Here is an 18,206-nt window from a genome sequence, read left to right as displayed (position 1 = left end):
TTTTATAATGAATAATATAATACACAAATTTCTATTTTGCAAATTTGTATAGACTATAAATGTTTTTGCATTTTATACATATTTATATATTTTGATTTCTTGTTGGTGGAGATGTGTTAATGCTGATAACAAGAGGAAACCGAAGGTATCAGTGTGGACTGCAGCATTGGAAGAGGCTTTATAGAAGAGGGTAGATTTTAAAAGTAGACTTTAAGCTATAGAGAGACTTTGGATAGTTGTAGAGAATGATGGAGTGTGGAAAGCATTATGTGTAAGAGAGGAGCATTAACAATGATATATGTACTCAACATTAGTGTATTTCCTTCTTCAGCTAATAGTGTGATTCTCCAAACCAAAAATTTTGGAGGATATTCTATACTCTTCTTTCTCCTTTATGTTTCACTTCTAATTAGTTATCCAATGCTGTTGTTTCTAACTCTTAATATCTAGCTCATAAAATCTAACTAATTTAAGAGTTTCTAACTCTTATATATCTTTTGAATCTTTCACTTTTTCTTCATCTCCACAGACCTAGAGCAGATCAAGTCCTCATTTCCTCTTTCCTAGTTTTTAGAGTTTCAAGCACTTTCTCTTAGCCTAGCAGAGGAGGCGTGTGAGTAACATAATGGAACACGAATTGTATTTGTCAGATTAAGCATCAAACTCTGCTACAGATTACCCTACTTTGTCCTTGCTTTTGTTCATCCCTTGTATTTACTAGGCTTCTATTTGCTTTGCCTTTCTTTCCTAAGCTTCTGTCTTACTGCATTAGCCCTCATTCTTACTGCTTTGTTTCCTGGCTACACTTTGTATTCTTCCTTGTTGATATTTTCTTAGGCTTACATCTTGTGTAGAGTATTCCTGCATTTGCCTCCATTGTTTGAATCATTGACTCATCCTAAGACGACTTTTTTCTGTGTACTCCTCAGATACAGCCTGCTCTACCCTTTGTATCTTGGCATTAGATCTGGACCAGACATCTCTGACGAGAACTAATTGCCATAGCTTGAGAATCATTCTTTTTGTTTCTAGTCTTGTCTACCTTTTGTTCATTCTCTGCACTGATGCTAGAGTGTTCCTTTACACATACAAATCTGACTATTCTGTGTTGCAAATGGAAGAGCCATCTCATTGCCTAAGTTCAAACCTTTAAATATCAGCTGTCTTTTCATTGCTACTTAAAGAGTGAGGTAGTGCATACCATGTAAGTTAAAGCCAACTGTAACTACAAAATCTTTGTCAAATAATTTTTTCTCAGTTTCTTTACTTTGTTTCTTCATATGTCTTCCATCTTCAATTCAGTCTAATGTTGCTCTAAACAGGTTTTTTCCTGTGGTCATTTTTCCATATCTGTACCCATGTTTGCTTTCACTCTTGTTATGTGACAGATTCTCCCTCTAGTGTTTTCTATTGCTTCTTCTTTGATTACTAGATAATATAATAATTATTGAATTTAGGCCTAGATGTTTATTCCTCATTTATCTTTGGATATATAGTTAGGAACGTAACGGACATGGTCTTTGGGGAGACATAAAAAGCATCACAAATAAATATTTAATTACAAATTGGGATAAGTGCTATGAAGGAAATGAAAATGACACAATATTAGAAAATAATAGGGCCTAATTTAGATTTTGTGATCAGAGATGGCTTTCAGCTGAGACCTAAAAAGTAAGTGACATTTGATTAGGTAAAGCATGTGAGTTGGGGGAAGCTTTTCAGTCAGAAGGCAAAGTATGTAAGAAATGCCCTGAGGTGTGAAGAAGCTCCTAATACAAGTGAGTGAATGAAGGCTTTTGTGATTGAGTGTAAGAAGTGATAAGGAAAGGGGAATGAAATGAGTATGAGGTGATAAGGACCAAACAGGGCCAAGGAAGGGAATTTTGATTTTATTCTAACAATGAAGGAAAACCATTGAAAGATTTGAAGTAGAGGAATGACATGATCTGGTTTATGTTTTTAAAGATCACTGTAATTTCTATATGGAAGATAAATTTGGTGGTGGGTGGGAAATGCTGGTACTGAGGAAAGAGTAGAAGAGGGGAAATCAGATCAGAGGCTATTTGAATGGTACAGGTATGAGAGAATATCTCTTAAAAATGGAATCATATCACGCTTCTGCTAGCATTTGGTGAACCCATTATTTGAGGACATTTCGTCTGTCTGCAGCTCTGAAATTTTTCCTTCTCTTATTTCTTTTCTTCTAGTGTTATTTTTCTCTCTCTCTGTAAGTCCTGATCAGTGGATTTTGGAAATTCTACATCTATCTTTCGTGTTTTTAAATTTTTCTTTTATGCTTTCTACCTTTTGATTATTTTTCTGGGAAATTCGGGGAAAAATGCTTTTTGGCTTCCCCCTGCAAAATCCATGTTTAGTTATGTTTATTTTGCTGTTTTAAAGATCTTAGTTGTCAAATTTTAAATTTCCAAAAACTCTAGGTAATTTATTTCATGGATATAGTATCCTGTTGGAACATACCCAGCAAAATATCTGCTTCCGTTTGCTCTATTAATTCTTTCTCCTTGGGTTTTATTTTAGCTCTTCTCTTAATTGAATTTGGTGCCTGTCTCTCATGGTTTTGCTTTTCTTCATAATTGTTGATTCTTGATTACTCATCTAAGTATGTGAGAATCCATCTTCACACTTATATATGTTATAATCTGATTCTTCTGATTGTGGGGGAGAGATGGGAGGTGCTGTAAGGAAGGTAGACTTGGTAGTTTGTCTTTTGGGTATAGGGAATGTTTATTTTGCTTAGAGATCATAAGCTGTTTGGGGCACTGCTGTGTCTCTGTGTCTCTTTGGCTCCAATTTCCAGAATCCTTGATTTAACTTGAGGTGGCCTGTGTGGTGAGGAGGTGTGGTCATCTGGCCTAGTTGTTCCACATGGCCTTTATTGAATTAATGTGGGTCCCCCTCATGGCCCCCCGCAAGGATTCCTCAGCTTTTTGGTTTGTTAATGGTAGTCTGTCTGGTTTTGTTAATGTTGTTCTCTCTCTCTCTCTATGTATGTATGTGTGTGTATATATATATATATATATATATTTTTTTTTTTTTTTCTTCTTATGTCTTGTAAAAAATTTATGGGATTAGGGATGAGAGAGATTGTGGAGACCTGTTCACTCCACTATCTTTAACAAATCTTTGAGTTTAAAAAAATTAACTGTTTTTACCTAAACTGAAATTTTTTTGTTAAATAAGCTTTGCATGTGATAGGTTTTTCTTTTAGACTCTATGTTGGAGTTTCATATTTTGCTGATTTTTTCTTTAAGACCGTGGGCAATTATTACAAGTTTTTGTTTGTTTTTAATGTACAGAGTGGGAAATTTTCAGTAAATGTATTATATCTCCTATAATTAAAAACTCTTAACAGTGAGGAAGAACAATGTTACAGATATAATAAAGTTTTAGGTGACAGCTAGATATCATTTGGAAACTTTGATATAGGCAGTTTAAAAATGTAAGACAGGAGAAAAAAGTGGGAGGTTTGGGCTGGAAAGATTTTAAAATTCGTTAGCCTAATGTTGAATTCATGGAGGTATAGAAAGAAAAGCATTGTAAAACGTTATTATTTAGGGTGACAAGAAGGAAGGGTGTCAGCAAAGAAAACAGAATTCAGAGTGAGAGAAGAAACAGGAAATTCGAATAATGCAAGCCCTTGAAAATCAAAGGGAGAAAAGTAGTGAGTGGTTAATAGTATCAAATGCCAGAAAGCTCCACAATGATGATGACTGAGAATTGCACCACAAAATGGTTATTGGTGATCTTTGAGATTGTAATTTTATTAATGTCATGGAGATAGGCATTAATTTTCCATGAGGTTAAGAAAGAAATGTGTAGGTAACAAACCGGAATTTTTCTGTAAAACAAAGTAAGAAATTTGGCAGCAGTATGAAAGGGCAGAAATGTCAATCAGATATGTTTGTTTCGTATTCAAATAGCTATTTAGATGGGATGGGGGAAATTAAAGATTGCTCTACAGAGAGTCAAATGTATATTGGTAATAATAGCAACTAAAGTTTCAGAGGCAGTGGAAACTTTGAGATCCAGATTACAGTAATCAGTTAGCTTGAGAAAAGTGGATCACTTCTCATTTTAAGTTTGGAGTGAAGATTAAGAGGCCAACGTTTAGATAGTGAAGAGTTGAAGGTAAAGGCATATACTGAGTGGCCTCATTCCAAAAATATTTTATATAGATTTTTTGTTTATTTTGTTTAATGGACTTTGGGCTCATTTGGTCATGGAATTAACTTTATAGAAACATTACTATTAATATTTAACCATTATTATTTTTGCATGGCTCTGATGCAGGGTCGGTGAGCCGAGGAGTCGAAAGAAAGATTTCTTAGACTCTCAAGATCTGGCAGTAGTGCTCTTTTATTTAGAGAATAGTATAGAATAGCATGGGGACAGGACCCATGGGCAGTCAGAACTTCTGCTGCCACTGCTTCTGCTGCCCCCGCTGGCATGGGGACAGAGCCCATGGGCAGGCAGAGCCACTGCTGCCCCTACTGGCATGGGGACAGGACCCATGGGCAGGCAGAGCTGGTGTGTGGGGACAGGACCCACGGGCAGTCAGAGCTCCTGCTGCTGCCCCGAGTTGAGGGTTAGGGCTAAATTTAAGGCATGGGTATGTGAGTCATCTCTTTACAAGACAAAGGAAAAAAAGTTAAAATGGTACCAGTGCCGGTAGGGTCCGGCCATTGGGCGGTCCCACAACTTTTAGATAAGAATCAAACCGGATTGAGTAAATGGCAGAAGTCACCGCTCAAATATTATCTTCAACTAAAGACAAAGGAGGATTTTGGGGTGGGGGGTCAGTTACATGAGGTTGCCAGACAGTAAACAACTTAAGTTCTTGCCTTCCCCATTAAGAGTTTCCAGAGATAAGGCCATCCCCCCTTCCTCCTGGCGCAGAGAGGGAGGCATGGAGATTTTCTTCACAAATGCAATTGTCTCTGATCAAAGGGCAAGCAAATTCCGCTCCTTGGAGCCTGATTCTCATCTGCAGTTTTAAAATTAACCAGGCTAAAAATCCTCATCATAAACTGTTTTAAAATTAAGCAGCCTAAAAATCCTCATCAGCTCCATTTGGACTTCCTCTATCCTTTACGGTGCTCTAGTTGCATTAACCCATCTCTTTTGGTTTTTCCCTTTCAAATGGTATCATCTTATTTTTTGTTTCTCCTTTCCTGTTCTTTTAGTCCAGCTTTTAACACTTTTGTATTCTTTTGCTTACTTTAGAAGAGATGACTAAACTTGAAAATAACAAAGAAGTAGAAGTTGAAGAATTGAAAAAAATCTTGGTAAGTATGTAGTTTCTCTCTTATTTATATATAGCAATTACTTTTAGAAATAATATTGAATCCACTGACTTAGACTCTCACACTAGGGATGTTCTTTTGCTAGTTTTTCCAAGTAAAATATAAAAAATTACATTTGGTTTTTTTAGTAAAGCCACTTTCTTATCTATACCAATTTTTTTACATCTTGATAATTGTCTTGTTGAAATTGTTTATATTATTTGAACGTATGTTGACAGTGCATTTAAGTAGGATCAAATATGCATGTTATGTAGCTGATTGTAAATTTGGTGTGCCTTTGATACCTTTGAGGTACAAAGCTGCAATTTTGAGAAGGATATGTAAGATATATATTCAGTACTTATGTTTAGTGTTTGTATAGAATCATGTTTAATGAATTTTTTAGGATAAGTCTTCATTATATTTTAGTTGATTATAGTGTGTAGAGCATGGGTTGGCAAACTTTTTTGTAGGACTAGATAGTAAATATTTTAGGTTTTGTGGGCTATATGCAAAATGTTAATTCTCTCCTGCTGCTCCCCTCTCCCTCCTTGTCCTCCTCCTTCTCTCTTCCTTTATTCTTAACAACATCGTAAAAATGTAAAAACCATTCTTAGGTCAAGGGCCTACAGAAAGAGACTGCAGGCTGAGTTTTGTCTCGGCGCAGACAGTGGTTTGCCACCTCTTGCTATAGAAGACAATATTGTTGATGATTACAGATATTTGATTTTGAGTTTAACCTATCACATCTCTACCTGATTTTGCAATTCCTAATTCTTCTGTCTCTTGGGAAACATTAATTCTAAATGCTTATCCTTTCTCCATTGAATTGCTTTTGCACAAACTCTTGTAAATAATAATAATGTTTATATTGCTTTCATATTTGATAGTACATAGTTGTGCTTCAAGTATCAACTTAAATATCAATTCTTTAGGAAACCTCTCTTGATACTCCTAGCTAGTTTTGGACTCTATATGGCTTGTTCCCATAGCACCCTGAACTTTTTCTTTATAGCTCTTAACACAAATGAAATTAATTTATTTTCGGTATAATTGTTTAAAGCTTTATTCACCCTTTAGACTCCCCCTTACTTAGTACAGTAGATGGCACATAGTAGGTACATAGTAAATAAATAGTAGAATGAGTATATGCTCCAATAAGGGCTAGGAACCTATGTCCTGTTTATCCTGTAACCCCAGTACTTAGCAGAGTGCCTAACACTTTATAAGCACTTTGTAAATATTGTTGAATAAATAAATACTGAAGCATTGTTTTTACTATAAAGATTTACTCCTACATGGGCAGGGATTGGTTTAGGGTTTTGTTATATTTGCACAGCAACAGAACATAATTAATATCTTGGTCCTTAGAATCACAATGCTTCAATTGGTATCCAGCCCTTTTCTTCTTGGCCGTATGACCTAGGGCAATTTACCTAAACTCTTGATGCTTTAGTTTTTCCATCTATGAAATGGGGGAAATAATTGTACATATCTCCTAGAGTGATTGTGAGGGATAAATAAGATAATACATTTACTCACTTAGCAAGCATTTGTTGAGCTCCTGTTATGCTATACTCTGGAGATACAGTGGGGAGCAAATGGATGCATATCCTGCTTTCGTGGAATTAAGTCATGAAATAATCACACTTAAAATACAAGCAGTCATTCAAAGGTAATATTACAGTGGTGACAAGGGCAATAAAAGTTTAGTTCACAGTGCTAAGAGACCTATAATAAAGGAATTTGCACTAATAGAAAGGTCAGGAGAGGCTTTTTTTAGAAAAAGTAAAGATTGAACTAAAATCCGGAGAAGGAAAGGAATAGCTTACAGGTAGAGGAAATATGTACAAAGGTCCTTAGATGGGAAGGAGTATGGAGAGCACAATGGAGTGAAAGAAAGAGTGTACTGCAAAATGAGGCTAGAGAGTTTGATAGTAGGAGCCTGGCAATTCATGGCCTTTTAAATCATATCAAGAGAATTTTGTATTTATCTTAAGAGGAATGGGAAGTTCTAAAGAATTTCAGCAGGGAGTAACTTGGTCAGATTTGCATTTTTTAAAAGCTCATTTGGCTTGCAGTATGGTAAACAACATATTAAGATAGATGTTAAGAGTAGATAGACAATCACAGTGGCCAGAGGAGAGATGATTGTAGCTTGGACTGGGAGGTAATGGTAGTAGTGAGAAACAGTGAATGGTTTTGAAAGATATTTAAGATTTAAATACTTTGGAATGGTGTAGGGTGATGTTACCATTTGTTGAAAAGACTCTCTGTTTTCCATTGAGTTGCTTCTGCACATTTATAAAAAATCAATTGGCCATGTTTGTGTGGGTCTGTTTCTGTTTACTTGATCTGTCTATCCATTCACCAATGTATCAGTGTCTTGATTACTGTAACTTTATAGTAAATCTTAGATTTTCAAGTAGTGTGTAATAGTGTAATTCCTCCAGCTTTATTATTCTTTTTAAAAATTGTTTTAGCTATTCTAGTTCCTTTACTTTTCCATATAAATTTTAGAATCAGTTTGTCTATATCTAAGAAACTCCTACTAGAATTTTGATCGGAATTGTGTGAAATCTATAGGTCAAGTTGGGTTGAACTGATATCATTACTATATTGTCTTCTAATATATGAACACAGTATTTATCTATATTTATATAGATCTTCCTTGATTCTTTCATTAGCATTTTGTAGTTTTCAGACTGCAGATCCTGTATATATTATATTTATACCAAAATATTTCTTTTCTTGAAGGTATTTTAAATAGTATTTAAAATATTTTTCCACTTGTACATTGCTTGTTGATGGGAATATGATTGCTTTATGCACTGTCCTGGTATCCTGCAGTCTTGCTAAATTCACTTATTGGTTCCAGGAATTTTTTACAAATTCTTTGTAATTTTCCATGTAGATAATCATGTTGTCTGCAAATAGGAAGAGTTATATTTCTTTTTTTCTTGTCTAACTGTACTAGCTCAGAATTCCAGTATGATGTTTAGTAGGAGTGGTGAATGTGTACATATTTGATGTCCTGATCTTAAGGGGAAAACATTGTGTTTCACTATTAAGGATGGTATTAGTTACAGGTTTTTTGTAGAAATTCCTTTCTATTCCTAGTTTGTTGAGAGTTTTTATTATGATTCTATTTTGAATTTTGTCAAATGCTTTTTCTGTGTCAGTTGATGTGATCATGTTATTTTTCTTCTTTAGACTGTTAATATGGTGTATTATATTGATTGATTTTCATGTATTGAACCAGCCTTGCATTCCTGGGGTAAATCCCACTTGGTGTGGTCTGTTATTCTTTTTTTATATTGTTGAATTTGTTTGTTAATATTTTGTTGAGAATTTTTGTTTTTGCATTCATGAGAGCTTATTGGTCTATTCTTTTCTTGGATTGTTTTTATCTGGTTTTGGAATCAGGCTAATTCTGGCTTCATAAAATGAGTTGGGAAGCATTTCTTTCATTTCTATTTTCTGGAAGAGACAGTGTAGAATTAGTGTTATTTCTTTTTTAAATGTTTGGTGGAATTTGCCAGTGAAATCATCTGGACCTAAAGATTCCTTTTTGGCAAGATTTTTAACTATGAATTTAATTTCTTTCGTTGTTATAGAACTATTTAGGTTACTTGTTTTATCTTGGGTGATTTTGGTAGATTGTTGTTTTCAAGGAATTAATCCATTTCATTGAAGTTTTCAACTTTCTGTGCATAGAGTTGTTTGTAGCATTCCCTGTTATCCTTTAAATGTCTATGGAGTTTGTAGTGTTACCTTTACTTTCATTACTAGTATTGGTGATTTGTGTTTCTTTACTAATTTTTTTGATCTTTTCAAATAATCTGCTTTTTGTTTCATTAATTTTCTCTATTGTTTTTCTGTTTTTCAATTTCATTGATTTCTGCTCTTATCTTTCTTTGGGTTTATTTTTCTCTTTTTCTCGGTTCTAGAGGTGGAAACTTAGATTGTTGTTTTGAGACCTTTTCTAATATAAGCATTTTAATGCTCTCAATTTCCTCTAATCACTTGTTTGGCTGCATCCCCCAAATTTTGATATGTTGTATTTTCATTTTCACTTAGCTTAAAATATTTTCTAATTTCCCTTGAGATTTCCTCTTTAACCCTGGGGTTAAAGTTAGAAGTCTGTTATTTTATTTCCATGTATTTGGAGATTTTTCTCTTTTTTTTTTTTATTCATTTCTATTTTAATTTCATTATGGTTAGAAAATATACTTTGTTTTGTTATTTAAATTTGTTAAGGTTTGTTTTAGAAATCCAGATATGGTATATCTTAGTGAATATTTCATGTGCTCTTGAAAAGAATGTGTACACTACTATTTTTAGGTAGAGTGTCCTATACATGTTAATTAGATCAAGTTGGTTGTTGGTGGTGTGAAAATCTTCTATGTTTTTGATATTTTTTTGTTCAGTTCTATTATTTACTGAGAGAGGTGTATTAAAATCTCCTACTTGGAGTTTGTAATTGTCTGTTTCTGTCTAATTCTGTCAATGTTTGGTTCATGTATGTTGAATTTCTGTCATAAGCCTCACATTAACATTTATATCTTCCTGATAAACTGAACTCTTTGTTCATTATTAAATGCCTCTCTTTATCTCTATTAAAACTCTTTTATCTTGAAGTCTGTTTTAACTGATATTATTATAGCCACTCCAGTTATATGTTTATTGTTTGCATGGTATATCTTTCAAACTATCTTAGTCTTTACCTTTGTTGATATTTATACATATCTGTTTATTTCCTGTATATAATTGGGTCTTCCTATGCAGTATTGCTAGAGTTACCTTTTAGAATCATAAATATGATCATGTTATATTGCTGTATCAAAACTTTCAATAGCTCCACATTGCCTTCAGATAAAATTCAAACTTTTTAACTACAATTGGTAGTTTTTATAGTTATAGGACCTCTTATTAGTAAGGTAAGCCTTTAGTAAAATTGTTGTGATCTCATGCTTGAGTAAACAGATTAAAGTTGAGTTTCATAAATATGTGTTCTGCTGGATAACAGGAGGATTTAATAGAATTAAGCACCCATAACTAGTGAGTTAATGGTTGTATTACTTTGTTTTGCTCAGTTTCTAGAGCTATGCTGTCCAATATGGTAGCCACTAGCCAAATGTGGCATTTAAATTTAAATTAATTAAGATAAATCTAAAAGTCAGTTGCTCAGCTGCAATAGCTACGTTTGAAGTGCTCAATAGCCACCATATTGGGTAGCACAGAAAATGTTCCTATTATTGCAGAAGGTTCTGTTGTACAGGACTTGTCCAGAGCAAAGGTTGACAAAATTTTTATATAAAGAGCCAGTAGTAAATTTTCAGGCTTTGTGGGTCATATGGTCTCTGTTGTAGCTGTTTATCTTTGCTGTTATAGGGCAAAACAGGCATAGCAATACATAAAACAAATAGATTGGCTACATTACAGTAAAGCTTTATTAAAAATAGGCAGTGGCTGGATTTGGCCTGTGGGCTATAGTTTGCTGAACTTTGGTGTTTAGAACATTTAATTTAAATCCTGACACCTTATTTAAAATGGTGTATTGACAAAGTGAGCTTATCCTAAGGAAACTTAAAACCATTTCATAGAAAGAATGATAAGAAGAGTTAGAGATTTTAGAACAGTTAAAAATTGAGGAGTGATTAGAACTCTCTTCAAATATTTGTCAGCTATCATGTGAAAGAGAAATTGGACTTCTGTATGATTAAGGAAGGCAAAACAATGACCACTGCATATACGTTACAGGGAAGCACATTTTAGAATAGAATTGTGAGTGATTAATAAGTGCTAATACATTGGAGTGATTTGTGCGCAAGGTAAGTTTTGAATTCAATGACCTGTATGATATTTTTAAATAAAAATATTCCAGGGCTCTGTCCAATAAATCCTCTGTCATCATATTTAGTTTTGAAATTTACTTAATAATGACTTGTTTTCTCTTTTTAAAAAAATTTAGCCAAAGAGAAACTCGTTCTCTCTACAACTCTATTTGTTAATGTTCTTAAATAGGCAGAAAACCAAAAGGTTTTAGATGAAAAGAAACAATTTGAGAAGATTGCTGAAGAATTAAAAGGAACAAAACAAGAACTAACTGGTCTTCTCCAAACCAGAGAGGTTTGTTTAAAAAGGATATCTTTTTCTTTCAAATATTTTCTTAGTAGAGTACTGATTTACGAAATAGATTATGGTGCAGCTATTAGCTTTGTGAAAAGTTTCTTCACAAAATTCCTTTTAAGAGTATGTGTTCCTGCTACACTTAATATGCTAATGATTGATTTAAAAGGCATCTAGAGAACCTCCATATTATAACATGGGAGAGAAAGGTCAACATTTAAGATACCAATAATATACATGATGCTGTGGTCCATAACAATTATGCTTCTTGATGTCTTGAGTATTTCTTAATTGATACATTTAAATCTTAACCTTTATTAAGTTCTTAGTTTATGATAATTTTTGTAGTGCTTATGTTACAATTTTAGAATATGTCCTTTATTTAAAAAAAGTGTATTTTCTGTTCATAACAGCATTACATTGTAACTGTCTTTCTGTAATAGTAAGAATAACTTTGCTTTTAAGATACTATCTGATTTCATTAATTGATATATTTCTTAACAATATAACATTTTAATTGAAATCAATTAGTTGGTAGAGTAAAATTGATAAAAATATTTTATAATATGTATGTAAATATAATTTTGCTGGTTAAGCTTCAGAATGTTGAGATGGAATTTACTCATGTTTCATTTGTTGTTGTTCATTGTGTTAAAATTATTATGGTTATGGCATTAAATCTACTTAAAAAAATTTGACATATTTTTACTAAATTTTTGCCAAGTATGACTTGATTACATAGAGTAACCATATTTTTTTGTGAGAAAATTGTAAAAACATTTTCTGTGATTATACACATTTATTTTCCAGAAAAAAGTACATGATTTGGAAATAGAATTAACTGCTATTGCGACAAGTGAACAACATTATTCAAAACAGGTTAAAGAGCTGAAAGTTGAGCTTGAAAATGAAAAGTATGTTTTGTATCTATAAATAGCTTATGTATTCAGTTCCTAAGCTTTCTGTTAGTTCATGATAAATTAGTAAATTATCTTTCAATATTTATTTGAATGGGCTTAAAGTTGTGATTTATTCCTAATTAAAGATCAAAATAATTTATCGGTTTCATTGTTAAGGGAAGTACATATTGTTGACGTAGAAAGAGTACATCACAAAGTTGAGAACTGCTTTAGAAGGCCAATATATTACTTTTCTTGGAGATATTAAATTCTTCATAAAAATAATCATTTACTGTTCTAACTAGTTATTTTGGTTGTTTTGCTGAATTATTTCATAGGTTTGTCTTGATGAAATGACAAAATACGAATCCATTTTTTACCTTGTCCAACTAAAATATTTGACTGAATAATTCCCTACTCAGTAAGTTTAATTTTGAGAGAAAGTGGGAGGAAGTAATTATTGTCTTATTACTCAGAAGTAAACTCAAGTAGTCAATCTAGTGGTGAGCATGATTTTTCCTTTTTGGTTGTTTCTCAGCTCTAGGTAAAAATGAGAAGCAGTTATCTCAGCATCTTGTCTTTTTCCCTTTCAGCTCCTATTCCCTGCTTCTGGTACCATAAGGGCTCTGGGTAAAATTAATCTATTAACCAAAAATCCATATTAATGAATGGACTGATAAGTTACTTATGCTTTAGTATAAATTTTTGTTATCCTTGGTATATTTGCTTTTTTTAACCTTTCATTTTTTAATGAAGACCATTGTCTACTCTTTGATGAATTTCCAGTATCCGTAAGTAGAAGGAGATAATAGGTGCTTCTGAAATCATTCCATAGAGCCACATAAGCCCCTTCCTTTGTTTAAAATTGATTCTGGCTGCAATAAATGACAGCAGTAATCCCTGTCCCAGTAGAGCATTTGAGACCTTGTAAGAGCAGTTTAAGTGTTGTGCACAAAAACTAAACCTAGTTTGATTTATTTTAATTAAAAGGAGTTCATACCTCAAGTACTACTTTAATCAAGTCATCAGAAGTTTGAAACAGTTTCTGAGAGACAGTCTACTAGAGAGAAACAATTATATGGAGAAAAAATATACCTTCAAAATTTGTGGAAAAGTATGGGGGGAATGATGTGTGGGGAATATGCAAGGAAATATATGACATCTTGAAAAAATTATTATAGAAAAATTTCAAACAGGTACAAAGTGGAGGAAATACTGTAATGAATCAGCATGTACCTATTACCCAGCCTTAAAAATTATTAACTAATGGCCAATCTTATTTCATTTATACCCCCAGCCCTTCTTTCGTTTCTGCTGAGATTATTTTGGATTAAATTCCACATCGTACAATTTCATATGTAAACATTTGGTATGACATGTTTTTTAAAAAATAGGCTTAAGAATACTGAACTAACTGCAAGCTGCAATAGGCTTTCATTGGAGAACAAAGAACTAGCACAAGAAACAAGTGATATGGCCCAAGAACTCAAGAAACATCAAGAAGATATTAATGTGAGTTGAAAAAGAAGGTACCAGTGACTTAGTTTTCTCAACTGTAAAATTAGGGGCTTAGAGTAGATGACTTCTAAAGATTCAATTTTAAAAAGTCTGATTATCTTAGAGCTGATACTTTGTTTTAGATGAAAACATGCACATTGTTCTTAGATGGTGATAAGGGGCAACAGAATATAGAGACTACCCATTGATAACAATAATCTAACTTTAAGCATCAAGATTTTTATAAAGTATTTATTTTTCAAGTATTTATTAAGTAAATAACATAAGACAATGTGGAAGATACAATGATGAATAAAATATCCTTCCTCTTTAGGACCTTATGACTCAATAGAAAAAATAAATGCTTGAATAACTTAAAGAAAATAGTATGTCATATGTGTTGTTTTTGGTACAAAGTCTTATCAGAGTTCACAAGAATCACTTCTTCCTTGGTGGAAGAGAAGACTTGAGAGAGAATATAGCATTGATTTTGGCCTTAAACTTTGAATAATTATGAGTTCAGTAGGTAACAATGAGTGGAAAAGCATTCCTTGAAGCCTCAATAATATGAACAAAGATGCAAGGGTCAAAGTATTACTGGGAAACAGCAAATAATACTTGTTTTATTAGCTGCTATATAGGGATTGTTAGGGGAATAATTAAAAGCTGGAAAATTAGTTTGGAACTATGCAAGTTAAATAGCCCATTCTCTTTCTTTATATATAACTAAATGAATTTTATGCTGACAAATAAAGATCTTAAATATTAGTCTCAATTTTATTTTTGTTGAAACAATTAATATGAACGACATTGATTATTTCTTTAGGATAGCAAAAAGCAAGAAGAAAGGATGTTGAAACAAATAGAAAATCTGGAAGAAAGAGAAACACAATTAAGGCAAGACTAATGAGTTGGCGTTTTTGTCTGGCAAAAGATATTAGTATTTCTTTTCTTTTAGCTTGTATTTAATTTAGATTAAACTTTTGTTGAATATAGTATAAAGTAAGAAATTAGAGTTAAATTACTGCGTTGGAATCCTTAAAATTGTTATAATGTCTTTTTTATTCTTAGTGTTGAAATAGTGAGATCACACAGAAATTAATTTTAAAGCCCCATAAACTTTTTAACATTTAATATTTATTTAACAAAGTACACCAATCATATGCCAGAAAATTTAGAAGAGTAATTAAAAAAATTGTGTTTTTTATTTATTTTTAGTTTTTTTTGAGGAAGATCAGCCCTGAACTTACACCTGCTGCCAATCCTACTCTTTTTGCTGAGGAAGACTGGCCCTGAGCTAACATTCGTGCCCATCTTCCTCTACTTTATGTGTGGGACGCATGCCACAGCATGGCTTGCCAAGCTGTGCCACGTCCGCACCCGGGATCCGAACTGGTGAATCCTGGGCTGCCAAAGCGGAATGTGCAAACCTAACCGCTGCGCCACCGGCCCAGGCCCTCCCAAATTATGTTATTTTGAACATTATCCATGTTTCTAGGTGTTTTCTCAATCTATTTTAATGGCTGTATACCAGTCAAGTGAATATAACATTATTTATTTCAATTCTTTTTATTTTTGGATATTTACATTTTCCAGTTTTTCACTCTCATAGATAATACTGTAGTAAACATCTTGGCACATACAGTTTTTTCCCTTATTTTGAATTTGATTGGATAAATTTCAAGCAGTAGATTTATTGTCACATTCAGGAATAATTATTTCAATGACTTTTGATAGTCAAATGGTTTCTAATTCATTATATTGGTTGCAAACCATGCAATATTGTGTGAAAATGCTGATTCCAAAATGTTTTAATTGGTTTTGGGTAATATGAATTCATTTGATAATATAACAGATAAAAACAACTCGTTCTTATGATTTGTAATTTTCATTTTTTGGGTGAGCTTTGGAATTTTTCATGTTTGCTTGCTAGGATTTTTTCTTTCTGAAGTTACTTATACTGGTTGCCCACTAATATTTTGAGGTCTTGATTGTTTTCTTATTGATTTATTTAAGCTTTAAAAAATATGTTAGTCCTTTATTTTGTTTTATTTGCAGCACATGTTTTCCCCAACCTGTATTCCTTTCACTTTGTGTAATTTTTTTGTCATACAGAAGTTTTTTGATTTTGTGTTAAATCTAATTGCCTTTCCTTTTGTAATTTTTCCCATTGCTTTTATACTTAGAAATCTTTTGCCTGCCTGAAATCAAATATTAATCTTTAGTTTTTAAAAAAATTGGCATATTGATATTTATTTTTCTCTTTTTCAAATAATAAAAATGTTTCAAGGTATCAATTTACTTTTTTCTTTCTTCCTTTTTTTTTCATGAGGAAGATTGGCCCTGAGCTAACATCTGTTGGAATCTTTGTCTTTTTTTGCTTGAAGAAGATTGTCGCTGAGCTAACGTCTGTGCCAGTCTTCCTCTATTTTGTATGTGGGACACCACCACATCATGGCTTGATGAGTGGTGTGTAGGTTCATGCACAAGATCCAAACTAGCGAACCCTGGGCTGCTGAAGTGGAACACACGGACTTAACCACTATGCCACCAGGCCAGCCCAATACCAATTAAAATCCTAATGCTCAGTTAAATAGTAAATATCCTGGATTCAGTTTTTGCAGGGAATATTATTCCACATGATTGAACACTGTTCCATGCATACAGGTTAGACCCAGCAACATATTAGTGGTAATAAGAAAGACAAGAATTAAAAATAGCTTCAAATATCCATCTGAGACAAAGCACCATTGTTCTCATGTGCAACAGGCAGATGTTAAGTTTAAAAAATTTTGAAAGGATAATACATGCATATGGTGCAAAATTCAAAGAGACAAAGGAGCACATGGTGAAAGAAAACTATTTTTCTTGACCTTTGTCTTCCTGCTGTCCAGCACTGCACCCCAGAGGTATCACTGTTTCTTGTGTATGTTTCCAGAGATACAATATACATATATAAGGATATATGTGTATGCAAATATCTCAGTTGTGTAGTTCTTCATTAAAATGACTTGAATTTAAGTTCTTAATTTATTTGTATAAAATTGACTATGTCTTAGAATGATGACTATTTTATGACTAAAGAACGGTATAGTGAAATCTTGACTTAAATAAGAAATTAGTGTTTCTTTTTAGGAGTTTTTCTAATGGAAAAATGACTATAAGAATCCACATAATTAATTTCAAAATAAATGTATAAATTAAATATAAGAGTAGAAGTGTGCCTGTGGGTATCAAGGCTTGAAAAATTACCAAACAAAATTAAAAGATTAATCAACAAAAAAGTAATAGTCAACCATTTTAGAAATCCTGGAAAAGGAATAAAATGAAAATAGAAAGTTTATTACAATGTCACTCTCCCATTTCCTTTAAGGAATGAACTGGAATCTGTGAGAGAAGAACTAAAACAGAAAGGAGATGAAGTTAAATATAAATTGGATAAGAGTGAAGAAAATGTATGTTATATTTAATGATCAATTGTATCACAAAATTTCAAATCATAAAAGCAACACCATGTGTCTAAAAAAAAGTGTGCTATTCAATTACTAGTGATCTAGGGACTGTTGTACGCTGTTGATTTAAAAATATAGGCAAAGCTGGGTTGTTTTGCATATGTGGTTTATATCTAGAAGGAAATCATGGCATAATTCTAAATTTCTTTCATAAGTGATCAATGTTTAATGTCGATTTACATTTTTAGGCTAAATAAAAGGCTCATGCTTTAGTAATACAGAATATACTGGTAAATTGATTAATAAGTTTGTATTGTGCTTTGGTGGGTGTGATTTCAACAAGTTGAGATAAGAAGATTTTTAGGGAAGAATGTCACAAAAGTGGAATAGTATAAGTTACGTGACATGACTATAGTATATAACATAACATAGTCTGGAGAAAATTCTGCCAAAATGGAAAGATCAAGCTGGATTGTTGAAGGTCTTGACTGTGATTTTTCATTCATTCAACAAATAATATTGACTACCTACTATGTATCAGGTACTGTTCTAGGTGCTGAGTTTGGATTTCATTTGTTTTCTGGACAATGGTGATCCAATTAAGGTTTTTTATTAGGGAACTGACATTTTTAATCTTTAAGAATGAAATGGGGAGAGGTGAAAGGTACTGAAATCAGTTGGAAGGCAGTCTTGAAAGCTCTGAAAAAACATCTTGGAGACGAGATCCGGCGTGTTCAGGGTGATATGGCCGTAGGTGGATTGTAATTAGTCTTTGGGTGGTGAACATGTTGTAATCTACACGGAAATTGAAATATATAATGACATGCACCTGTAATTTATATAATGTTATAAATCACTGTTACCACAATAAAAAAAGAATTAAAAAAAATCTTGAAGAGGGCTGTGGCCTAGTTTAGTTCACT

General features: G+C 32.8%; 1 protein-coding gene across 7 annotated transcripts in view; it reads left to right on the top strand.

Annotated features, from left to right (window-relative positions):
• Positions 1–18,206, top strand: part of SYCP1 (synaptonemal complex protein 1) — a 129,991-nt gene that overhangs the window by 52,565 nt on the left and 59,220 nt on the right. For all 7 annotated transcript variants that reach the window (XM_070607629.1, XM_070607633.1, XM_070607630.1 and 4 more), the window contains 6 exons: positions 5,245–5,306; positions 11,331–11,435; positions 12,246–12,349; positions 13,729–13,846; positions 14,658–14,728; positions 17,205–17,286. In XM_070607629.1, the coding sequence (XP_070463730.1) occupies positions 5,245–5,306; positions 11,331–11,435; positions 12,246–12,349; positions 13,729–13,846; positions 14,658–14,728; positions 17,205–17,286 (542 nt within the window). The remainder of the gene's footprint in view (positions 1–5,244; positions 5,307–11,330; positions 11,436–12,245; positions 12,350–13,728; positions 13,847–14,657; positions 14,729–17,204; positions 17,287–18,206) is intronic.

Source organism: Equus przewalskii, unplaced genomic scaffold, assembly GCF_037783145.1.
Source record: "Equus przewalskii isolate Varuska unplaced genomic scaffold, EquPr2 ChrUn-13, whole genome shotgun sequence".
Taxonomy (NCBI): Eukaryota; Metazoa; Chordata; class Mammalia; order Perissodactyla; family Equidae; genus Equus; species Equus przewalskii.
This window is presented reverse-complemented; position numbering and strand designations above follow the sequence as displayed.